At 48.3% G+C, this 12,293-nt stretch overlaps 1 protein-coding gene across 2 annotated transcripts in view; it reads left to right on the forward strand.

Moving 5' to 3' along the window:
- Positions 1 to 12,293, forward strand: part of ME3 (malic enzyme 3, NADP(+)-dependent, mitochondrial) — a 227,795-nt gene that overhangs the window by 161,256 nt on the left and 54,246 nt on the right. For both annotated transcript variants that reach the window (XM_010853159.1, XM_010853160.1), the window contains exon 5: positions 1,453 to 1,614. In XM_010853159.1, the coding sequence (XP_010851461.1) occupies positions 1,453 to 1,614 (162 nt within the window). The remainder of the gene's footprint in view (positions 1 to 1,452; positions 1,615 to 12,293) is intronic.

Raw genomic sequence — 12,293 nt, forward strand, 5'->3', positions numbered from 1 at the left:
TCCACCCTGAACCATAATTTCCTTTGCATCAAATGGGTAATCTCCACCTTTCCAAGGTCTGGCATGTGTTTCCCCCTCATCCAAGAAGGGTTGCCCTGCAGGAAATGCCTCTCCCTTCTCTCTGTCTCTGCTGCTCTTGAGCTGTGACACGGCTCTCATACTTTACCCCAGAGTCAGTATAAATATACACATTCCATCTCTCTTCTGCCCATTCCTTTCAAGGGCTGGGTCCACACATTCTTCATCTTAGAGATAAGCAAACTGAAGCTCCTTCCCCCAGGTTTTAGCATGGTGTCTTTTGCAAAGTGCCCTGACTCAGGGATGGCTCAGCGGTAAAGAACCTGCTTGCAGTGCAGGAGATGTGAGTTCAACCCCTGGGTGGGGAAGATCCGCTGAAGAAGGAAAGGGCAACCCACTCCAGTATTCTTGCTTGAAAAATCCCATGGACAGAGGAGCCTGGCAGGCTACATGGGGTCGCAGAGTTGGACATGATTGAAACAACTTTGCACACAAAGTTTATTAGAGTTGGTTCACTTGCAAGGTTCCCGGCCAGCTCTCACTGCCCTGAGTACTCAGTGGGTTGCATTTTCATAATCACAGGAAGAGAGGGGAGAGGGAGAAGATCTTCTTTGTCTCTCTTGAGTAGATGTCATGTTTCCTTCATCAGTTCCTCCCCCAGCTAGGGCAGGGAAGTTTTCTCGTCCCTGTATGGTCCAGCCAGGACTGTCATAGCACTTGGGAAAAATATTTTCAGGTCTCAGGACAATAAGGGTCTTTCATTTTGAAAAGTCACCTTTCCATAAATGATTGTTTTTTGTGTGCACACAGCATGTTTTGAGGGTCATTAACCTGAAGACACCACTGGGCAAGTTGTAGGCCTTATTCGCTACTACTGTTTTATTGTTTGGGGGTCATTGTGCAAAGAACATGTCTTAGGGGCCAAAGAGTATGTTTTGGGGGTTACTAATTAACTGAGCTCACTGGGCAGGATGTAGGTCTCATGCCTCCATTGTTTTGTTTGGGGGCCTGTCTCGTGCTTCTGTTGCATAGTTTAACTTGCTAAGCAAGTTGTCTTGATTTTATTGTTAAGCAAGCCAATCTGGCTCTGATGCTAAGGGACTTCGTTTGCTTTGTGAGTGAAGCAAGCCCACAGTGCTTCAGAATTTTCTCATTATTTTCTTGAGTGATCATTAGTCTTATTGTGGTTTCTCAAAGCCCCCTAAAGTTCCCTCCCTACTGGGGTTTCTAAGCTAACTATTTGATTATCCTACTCTACCCCTGCCCCATGGGCAGAGGAGCCTGGAGGGTTACAGTCCATGGGTCACAAAGAGTCGGACACGACTGAGCGTCTGAGCACACACATCCCTGCCATTCCCACAGTAAGCATCATCGTCAGGCCCAACACGCTGCACAAACAGGCGCTTTGTACAGATGTCCTGCCTTTCCTTCCAGGCGGTGGTGGTGACTGACGGGGAACGCATTCTGGGCCTGGGAGACCTGGGCTGCTACGGCATGGGCATCCCCGTGGGCAAGCTGGCCCTGTACACGGCGTGCGGAGGCGTCAACCCGCGGCAGTGCCTCCCTGTGCTGCTGGACGTGGGCACCAACAATGAGGTAATGTGCTGCCCTGGCCGGGAGCCAGAGGGTAGCAGCTGGGCTAGGGTGGGGAAAACCTTGGTGCAGTGATCTGTCTACGCAGCATCGGGCTGTTCTGCACAACAGGTCAGTAAACCCAGGAGACGGGTGCTGAGGCAAGGAAGCTGCTTTATTTATTTGGAGAGCCATCTGAGAAGATGAGAGACTAATGTCTCAAAATAACCATCTTACAGGGGCTGGATGCCAGGTTCTTTTATAGCTCAGAGATGGGGGAAGTGAGGAAGCAAAGTAAAAAGGCCATGAATCTTGCAAATATTTCCTAGAATGGCAGGCCTCAGGCAGGGGGTGTGTTCATTTCTTCCTTCCAGCTGTCCACAGGTGGACAGGGTCCTGAACAAAGGCATTTTAGTTTAACAGTCAGGCAGAGGGGCAGGATTCTCTGAATCAGGCCATTCTATTTTTTACATATTTTAAAAATAATAACAAAAGCAAAGGAAAGCAAGTCAAAGAAACAGTTACAACACGGACACAGAATTGGCTTTTCCCTACAAGGGGGCTGTTTCTCTCTGGGGTCCTCTTTGCTAGGACATTTCGCCTACACAGCAGTGACTCAAAGACCTCTCTCCATCCTGGTCGCCCACTCCGCCCTCCCAGCCCCTCTGTCCTCCCCCAGCCTCTTCTGGGTCTTCTTGCTCCCCTCCCTCCTGCCAAGGTGCCCCTGCACAGGCTTTCTGTGCTCCCTTGTTCTGTGACCCCAGGCAGTTTCTATTACCCTGGTGGCCTCTCTCTCTTTCTGATCCATTAATGAAGAAAGCCACTGAGGTGGGAGTGGCTGCTGGTCAGTGTTTTCAGCATTTTAGAGGTGAACTACCTCTGTAAAGAACTTTCCTGCTGGCTCAGTGGTAAAGAATCCGCCTGCCAATGCAGGAGACACAGGTTGGGTCCCCAGGTAGGGAAGATCCCCTGGAGAAGGAAATAGTAACCCACTCCAGTATTCTTGGCTGGGAAATCCCATGGACAGAGGAGCCTGGCAGGCTACAGTCCCTGGGGTCACAAAGAGTCGGACATGACTTAGTGAATAAACAACAACTACTACTTCTGGAAAAGGATTAAAACTCGAAGCACTGGGACCAAAGGCTGAAATGCCTGGATCAGGCACATGAGTGTCCTGTAAACCCATGGGGAGAAACTGACCCAAACTGTGGCTGGGAGCCCCTGCAGGCTTCTGGGAGATTTATAGTTTAAGGAGCTCAAACCCCAGCCAGGAGTTTGTCTGCTCTGGGTACCACCCCCGTGGGTCACATTCTTCGTGCTGTCTGCGATTCACAGCTCTGTATCTTTGTCTTAATGACATCTATCTCTGGATTTAAAATCCATGCATGTCCATCTGAGAAAAATCCAGAGAAGTATTAAAAATAAAATATTAGTCACACAACCAGTCATAATCACTGTTTGCAATTTGGAATATTTCTTTCCAGCCTTAACCCCACCAAATGTAGCTTTTATAAAAGCAAAATTAAATATGTGATGATTTACATGAAATCTCATTTAGCTGATGGTTTGCTATTGAGACTTGGAAATCTGATTTTCTAGAGAAAAGAAACAAAATTAAGTTTATATTGCATATACAATTTTGTTTCCCGCTTTTTTAAAGGTAATGTGTGTCAGGAGCTTTCTCCCAGGTCACTAGCCATTCTTCCACAATGTCATTTACATAGCTCCCTGGTGTATCACAGTTCACATAAGAAACTCTCCACTCTTGGGCACTCAGGTTGTTTCTGTCTTCTTGAAAATATAATTGTGCTCTCATACCCATTTTTGCAGGTCAGTCTTCCTGTCCCTGATGATTTCCCAAGGATATACTCCTACAAGCAGAAATATTGAGGCAAAGAGAATGGTCATTACTTACATTCCTTATTCATATTGTCAGAAAAGCTTATACTGTTGGTATCCTGTGTGATCTTTCTCAGGAAAACTTTTCGTAGCTCTTTCCAAGGTCTCCTTCCCCTCTGGACACCGCACAATACCCTCATTTCTAAACAAGAATATGCACTGTAGCCCCTAGTGAGATGCTTATTCAGGTTTCATCCCCAGATGCAGTCAAGTGAGGGAGACACAGAGAGACCTGGCTTCAGACTGGGAACCCGTTGGGGTGGGAGGGGCTGGCGGAGGACAAGCCGGCAGCCAAAGTGCTGGCCTGGGAACACAGGCCCTGATCCCCAGCCCTGACAGCCAGGGGAGTCCCTGTATCCCTCTAGACTCCAGCCCTGCCAGTGAAACTGGAGCCTGGGCCAGAAGGTTACGGAGTGCGCTCCCACATCCAAAGCACTTCTCCATATGCCTCCCCACCAGCCTAGGAGCAGGGAGGCTGGGTAGCGGGACACGCTTTATCATTGCTCATCAAGACCAGTCTTTAAGGTCTGCCCCATGCTGTGGTTTCCCCCGCCCAACCAGATGCCTGAATTTTGCTGAAATTGTCCCTCAACCACAAAGAACATGTGCGGAAGCCCTGTAAATGTGGATGAGGAGAGCAAACTTTGTGTTATTATTCCCACCCATCACCTCCTGCTGTGTTCCAACTGGATTTAATCGAGACCTTTCCCTCCCTCTCTCTCTCTCCCCTAAAAGCTGTTTCTAGACAAGAAATGGAATGGCTTGAGGTTGATTCTGAGGCCACTGCATCCCTTGGAAGGGTGTTGGCTGCCTTTAGCAGGTGTCTGACATCCTTTATCGTTAAAGGTCCAGCACCCAGCAGTGATGTGCTAAAGTTTAGAGTGGGCCTCAACTTGTAACTACCAGGGTCTTTGCCCGTGGCTCAGATGGTAAAGAATCCACCTGCAATGCGGGAAACCTGGATTCAATCTCTGGGCCGGGAAGATCCCCTGAGGAGGGCATGGCAACCCACTCCAGTATTCTTGCCTGGAGAACTCCATGGACAGAGGAGCCTGGAAGGCTGCAGCCCATGGAGTGGCAAACAGATGGACATGACTGAACAACTGCACTACTTGTAACAAACCCATCAGAAAAGGTGGTGAAAAGTAGGAGTAACCATGGCCCTTTCATAGACCACCCTGCAGTAACCCTATGGGTGGAGCATCAGTTATTACCCTCTTTTCACAGCTGAGGAAACTGAGGCCCAGAGAGATTAATTTCCCTAAGATCTGCTAGAAACGGCAGAGATCTTGGAGGCAGAGCAGTGAATGGTCCTGAAGAGAGATCTTAGTTCCCTACCCAGGAACTGACCCTAGGTAATCTGGATGAAAACCAGGAGTCCTAACCACCAGACCACCAGGGGCTAGAGGCTAGAAGCAAAGTTCCCTGGTTCTTTCCCTCATCTGAAAGCAAGAATGTTTCAAGGAGGCAAAAACTGTCATAACAGGTACAAAGTTTCTTATTAGAGGCAGAGCACAACATGTGGGAGAACACACGGAGAAACAGTTTGTTTATTAATATTTAAGATAGAAGCAAGGCAGAAATACACACCTGGAGACAAAGGGAATAGGCATCCTCTCTAATGAGGTGCCTGCCAGGCTCCTCTGTCCATGGGATTCTCCAGGCAAGAATACTGGAATAGGTCGCCGTGCCCTCCTCCAGGGGATCTTCCCCACCCAGGGACTGACCCCTAGTCTCTTGCGGCTCCTGCATTGCAGGTGGATTCTTTTCCACTGAGTCACTGGGGAAGCCCTCTCTAGTGAGGAGGAGTACAGTAAGTCAGAAGATAGGCAGAGATACACCTGGAGAGGAGTGTGGGAGTCCTGAAGGAGGCATGCAGTAGAGAGGTGACTTAAATCACTCACATAGGACAGTCCTTTAAGGCCTTTGTTTGCTGCTGCTGCTGCTAAGTCGCATCAGTCGTGTCCGACTCTGTTCGACCCCATAGACGGCAGCTCACCAGGCTCCCCCGTCCCTGGGATTCTCCAGGCAAGAATACTGGAGTGGGTTGCCATTTCCTTCTCCAGTGCATGAAAGTGAAAAGTGAAAGTGAAGTCGCTCAGTCGTGCCTGACCCTCAGCGACCCCATGGACTGCAGCCCACCAGGCTCCTCCGTCCATGGGATTTTCCAGGCACGAGTACTGGAGTGGGGTGCCATTGCCTTCTCTGAAGGCCTTTGTTTACATTTGGCTAATTATTTTGTTTCTTTTTTCACATGGGACTTGTCCTAGGACTCTTCCAAGATATGAGTACAACTTTTTGTTAAGATGGACCCCACCACAGAGGCCTGTTGGGGTATGTCCACACTTATTATGGGCTGGCACCCCCTCCCTTTGTGACCCCCGAGGAGCCTTCCTGTGCACGTGCAGACAGGGAAGTTTTCCTGACCTCAGGAGTGGTCACCCGAGTGGTCACCTTCCCTCTTCACTTCAGCAGAGCTCAGCTCCTGCCGCTCGCTTTGTCCCTGGAGTGTCTGGGTGAGAACAAAGCTTCAGTTTCCCTCCACTTGACAGACCCCAGGTGTCCAGCCCAGGGGCCCGTCTACCTCCTCCCTCAGCAGGAGGGGGCCTAACCACCTGTGTCCTCCTCCCCTCACAGGTTCCAGTCGCTTTATGAGAAGGTACTTCTTGACTTTGAGAATTTGTGTTCCTAAAGTAACTTTAATGTGTTATTCAGAATTCTAAAGGAAGAAGGAAACGGCCTGTCTCCCGCTGTGCCACATCTGTGCCCCCATCCCACGTGTCCCTGCGCGTGTTCGTGGATGTCCTTGTTGCCAAGTTGTCATCACACCGTGCCCCTAATTTTGTTCTGATTTCTTCAATGAGAATTATGTTGTCAGCACTTTCTCTTTACTTATTTTTTTTTTTAAGTTTATGAAGTGTTTAGTAGGTGTCAGGCACTCTGCGAGGCTGCAGGAGATAAATGAGAGCCAGGCGTGGGTGGACTGGTCTCAGCAACCTAATGGATCATTTTAATGGCTCAAGGGGTACAGCTACTCAAAGTGTCTGCTTCCCCCCCAACCCGTGGCTTTTGGCCCCCGCATCACCTCTAACTCCTGGGTGTGGAAGGCAGAGAGCTTCCCCTGGGCCTACTCCCTCCTGTTAGAAAGGACCAGAGGGTTCCCCAGCTGGAGGACAGAGCACACCCTGACCAGGCAACACCATTTGTGAGAGAGAAAGCGGTTCTAACCCAGTCCAGGGAGGCCTCAGCCATCAGCCACAGTGCGCCAGGACCTTGTATGATTTGATCTCATTTCATTCTCATGCCGGCTATATATGAGATATCAGTCTCCACATTTTACAGATGAGGACACTGAGACTGAAACGAGCTATTTTCCTCAGGCTCCACAGCTCTAAGTGTCGGAGCAGAGATTTGAGCCCAGATTCTCTCTGGCTGCCAGAGTTGCCTTGTCTACCATGGCACACTGCTCCAAGATGTCAAGCATCTGTGTTATAGACTGGGTGATGAAGAGTGGGAAAGGAGGTGTTTCCCATACTCTGGGTTCCACAGAACAGTCAGGATCAAACTAAGGCTTAGCAATGCCATTTTCACAGTCCTCCCCCTGCAAGCAGAGGTGAACTCCCTCCAGACTATCTTTAAGGAAGTTACAAAGAGGCCCACCTTGGGGAAACGGAAGACAGTCATCTCTCTCTTTCCAAATGCATTCACTACGTGGTGTCCCACCCTAGAGGGCTTTTTGAAAATAATCAGTCTGCAAGATTTTTCCCCTCGAAATCAGGGGGCACATCTCTTGCCCGGAGCAAGCCACGGGAGAGGGAGCGTCTGCTTGAGCTACCATCTCTGTGCCAGTTCAGGGAGGATGCTGCAGTGAAGGCTTGTGTCAGAACAACTAGACTAACTGTGTGTGTCTCTATTTAAAAAAAAACTCCTGAGGCAAAAGGAGCTTTAACCAGAGTCAAAGAAAACACCCCTCCAGGTTTCCTGTTGAAGGAAAACATCTGTGTCTACAGCCCTGAAACTCTGAGTCACTTTTACCTGCTGACACCAAGGAGGTTCAGAAAAGTAAATATATGAGGCATGAGCGCATGAGGGAGGGGCATCCCATGATGTTCCAAACGCCAGGGAGAGGGAGCCCTGCCCCATTCGGCAGAGCGCCTGCTCTGGCCCACCCCCCACCCCTAGGCTTCCCTGGTGGCTCAGAAGGTAAAGAATCCACCTGCAATGTGGGAGACCTGGGTTTGATCCCTGGATCAGGAAGATCCCCTGGAAAAGGGAATGGCAATCCACTCCAGTATTCTGGCCTGGAGAATTCCATGGACAGAGGAGCCTGACGGGCTACAGTCCATGGGGTCACAAAGAATCAGACACAACTGAGCGACTAACACACACACACACACACACACACACAAGATATTAGATGTCAATGCTTCTGGCTCACCCTCCCTCGTTTCACACAGGAAAAGGGGCCCCAGGGCAGAAATGACTTCCCCCAGATTTAAGTGCAAACCCAGCACTTGTCCCACTCTGTGCCAAGGATTCTGTGGGGCAGATCTGGGCTTGGCTTCTCAGCCCTCACGTTTTCTCCTGCCCAGATCTTGAGCTTTGATGGGGTCTCCTCTCAAGGAGACGCTGAGAGAGTCTCATTGGAATGACTGAAGAGGCAGGTGGAGGAGACGGATCACGGGCAGAGCCTGGTTGTCGGTGCCTTGGGGGCTACTGGTTGCCGAGGCAGCATGGGATCGCCCCCAGAGCCGAAGGGTGAAGGATTCCTTCTCCCTGATAAGACTGTCCTCACTGCAGATAATAATTTGGTTCACCCACAGTGCCGTCAGGCGCTGGCTATCTGTGCACCTGTGACCTAGGCCCGTCCTAGGATCGTTGTCGCTGACCCTTGGGTTGACCAAGCTTCCAGAGAAGTACATGGTGGGCATAGCTGCCACTTGGAGCGAGAAAGAGCCCTGTGTCCACACCGTGGACCCAACCCCATGACCTCCTCAGAACCCCAGATGTTCTCTGAATAACACCTTTGTGTGCCTGTTGCTGTGCAAGATAAGTATTCCAGACCAAGAGGTTCATCTTCCAATTTAAACCCAGCACTCGATGACACAGCAGGTGAAGAGGAGCAAGCCATTGTGTTTTCCATGACATTTAGTCTCCAAGATTTTTCACCTTGAAAAGTCAGAGCCAGCATATATTAAGTTAACCTTAATAATGCATTCCAACATGTGTGTGCTAAGTCGCTTCAGTCGTGTCTGACTCTTTGCAACCCATGAACTGTAGCCTACCAGGCTCCTCTGTCCCTGGGATTCTCCAGGCAAGAATACTGGAGTGGGCATGCGCTCCTACAGGGGATCTTCCCAATCCAGTGATCGAACACGAGTCTCCTGCAGCTCTTGCATAGAAGGCAGATTCTTTACGGCTAAGCCACGAAGAAGCCTGCGTTCCAACATACATTTGGCACAGGCAAATACTGTTTGAGTCCACTTATACGAGGTACCCAAAATTGTCAAATTCATTGAGTCAGAAAGTACATTTGATAGGTGCCACTGGTCAGGGGCAAGGGTGGTGAGAAGGGAGAATGGGGAGTTAGTGTTTAATGGGGACAGAGTTTCAGCTCAGGAAGCTGAAAAATTTGGGAGATGGATTATGGTGAGAATTCTACAATAATGTACAATTGTGGTACATTAAGTGGTGCTTAGTGCCACTGAACGGTACAGCTAAACATGGTTAAAATAATATGTTTTATATTATGTGACTTTTATCACAATAAAAAAAAACTGAATGCAACACAAAGAAGGAAGAGCTATGAAATTAGGGTTTGGAGAGAGAGATTAAATAGCAAGAATGAGCATTATGATAATTATTTTGGTACCTGGCTTCAGTTATATCTGAAGTCAGTCCACCTCTATACTCTTCAGTTTTGTGATTCAATAAAATACTTTTTTTCCCCTTAAAAAAAAAAAAAGTCAGAGCCAGGCAGATACCCATGGAGGCCACACTCAACTCCCATGGCAGTGAAGAAAATTCTGGTTCATCTGGTTCATCTACTCTGCTTTGAGTAGAGCCTCAACCTGAAGTTACAGTTGTAGAATGACTTAGTGCCAGTGAGAACTTGGCAACAACCTAGCAGAGAGAACACAGCAGGCTTGGAGCTGGGGACGCTGGTCCCTCCTGGGAAGACCGCATGCTCTAGTCATTGCCACCCTGTTGCTTCCACCAGATTCGTTTTGTGAACATAGGCAGTTCACTTAACCTTTCTGGGCCTCAAAAATTCCTTTGGAGGAAGCCAAACCAAGTGATTTCTAAGACCTGCGTAGTTTTTAATTCAGCATCTCCTTAGCCCAGTCATAATTGCAACTCACATGGTAAATGCTCTTAAACGGCCTGCCACGCACAGCACTGTAAACATCACTGGGGAGATGCACGTCAGTAGGACCCTTTCCTCAAAGAACTTAGGTTGTGCAGTAGACATCATTGTAAGTCAACTATATTTCAATAAAATATATAGAGAGATCATTATTATCGCCACTGGACAGAGAGGTAAAATGAAGCAGGGGCAAGTACCCAGAGTCTCAAGCTCGTTGGGTGACAGAGCGTGAATGCAAACCCAGGTGCGTCCGATCCCAGAGCCCACTTTATGTCACTCAGTGGGACACAGGGTGAATTGCTCCATGGGACACAGTGTGGAAACTCCACCCTCTGCTGTTTATGAGAAGCTGTCTTCATTCCTGGCGAAGGTCCACCAGCTGACTGGAGATGTGGACACGGCGTTTCCCCAGACCCCACCCCGGCTGTCGCTGCTCCCCAGCCGGGTCGGCAGCACCAGCTGGAGCTTCCAGCCACTCCTGGACTCTCAGGAAGACCAGGGTGGGGGTCAGAAGCCACACCCACATTCCCTGGTCCCCAAACGGTGGGGTGGAAAGGGCATCATCAGGAGATCCAGTCAAAGCAAGGCTCAGTTTCAGCTTTGCTACTTTCTGGCTGTGTGAGCTTGGGTAATTTATTTAAACCCTTGAACTCTACCTTCCTCATCTGTAAAATGGGCGCGAGAGCATGCAAGACAGAAAGCTCGAACTACTTTTTAGAAAAATGTTTGCATCATATTCCACACATGGTTTCTTTTTAATATTTATTTATTGGCTGTGACAGGTCTTACTTGCTGCCTTTGTGCAGCATGCGGAATCTTTAGCTGTGGCATGTGGGATCTAGTTCCCTGACGAGGAACTGACCCCGGGCCCCCTACACTGGGAGCTCGGAATCTTAGCCACGAGACCACCGAGGAAGTCCTGAATCAAGCTACTTTTTATTCAGAACAAGCAAATTACTTGAAAACTCTGTACAAGTATGAGAAGCTATATTTTCATGTCATCTCCACATAGAAACTTTCCCCCAATTTTTTGGTGCACTTAGTTTTGAAATATTTCAGATATAAAACGTTTTATTATAAATAAAATAAGTACTATAAAATATCAAGACTTTTTTCAAAGCTTCCTAGTCACTTTTATAACTCAGTACTACTTCATTAGGGTTAACCCTTCATCTTAAATGCAGATATACTGAGAAGCTTTTGGAAAAATCTAAAATTCTTCAATACCACTGGAGAATTGGACTTGCCCCCAGAAACCACATATGCAGCACCAGGAAAGCCATTCTTGGCTGCCTAATGTACCACTGAATCAATCTGCCTCTTGGAAACATGACAAATTATAACTTACTGTGGACCCTTTCATCTCTGTAAGAACTGAAAAAGTGAGTGTTTTCTGCAAATGCCAAGAGTTATACCATTTTTATCATTCTGTGTGCGCCTTTTCTGTGTTGATGTGTCTCTGACAGATGAAACCGGGATATCTGTGCAATTTTGTTTCCCGCTTTTTCCATTTTAAATCATCTCATACAGGTCTGTCCAGGTGTCTGCATAGGCTTCGTCCAATTTCTGCGGCTGCCTAGTTTTCCATCTTGTTGTTACATCATCATTGACTTCTTTGGTCTCCTTGGCTGGATGTTTGCCATCGCTCAGTGGCTTTCAGATGGTCATTTTGTGAAAGTGGCCGGTGAAAGGCTATATGTCCCATTCGCATCATTTGCCCACACGTGCACGCACACACACACGCACACACCACACACACACAACTGCTAGAGCAGAGTCCTAAACAGTCTCAAGGATGCATAACCCAGGAGCGCGGAGAGTGAGAAATGAAGTTTAGGTCCCACGTCTCTCAGATGTAGCCATGTGGTTCCTTGGAGAAAGTGTTAAATCCACCTCAGATATGTGGCCTGAGGATTGGGGGGTGAGGGGTTGGGAAGGTGGATATTTCCTGATCTTTTCTGTCCCCTGCGCTTTTCCCCCACCACCTCCTACAGCACCATCAAGACAATATGGACCTAGACTGATGTCTTAAAAAGGATGTCAATTCTGGTTGATGCACCGAAAAACCACTTAAGCAGCTTGGCCCAGAGGTTAGGATCATGGGCTCTGGAGCTTGCAGCCATGAGTTTGAATCCAGATTCCTCCACTCACTAGCCCAAGGGCTGGTCGAGTCTCTTAAACTCGCTGTGTCTGGCCCTCCTGAAGTACCAGCACATAGGAAACACTGAAAGTTAAAGCTGCTGCCATTACTTTACAGCATATGTTATGATTCACAAAGCTTTTTCACATGAATCAGTATTATTTCATTTCCTCATCACCATCAAGCTGGGCAGATGGTATCTTATTCCCATCTAACTTTACTTTGTCGACAAAGATCCATCTAGTCAAAGCTGTGGTTTTTCCAGTGGTCATGTATGGATGTGAGAGCTGGACCATA

This window comes from Bison bison, unplaced genomic scaffold (genome assembly GCF_000754665.1).
Source record: "Bison bison bison isolate TAMUID 2011002044 unplaced genomic scaffold, Bison_UMD1.0 scf7180017864324, whole genome shotgun sequence".
NCBI lineage: Eukaryota > Metazoa > Chordata > Mammalia > Artiodactyla > Bovidae > Bison > Bison bison.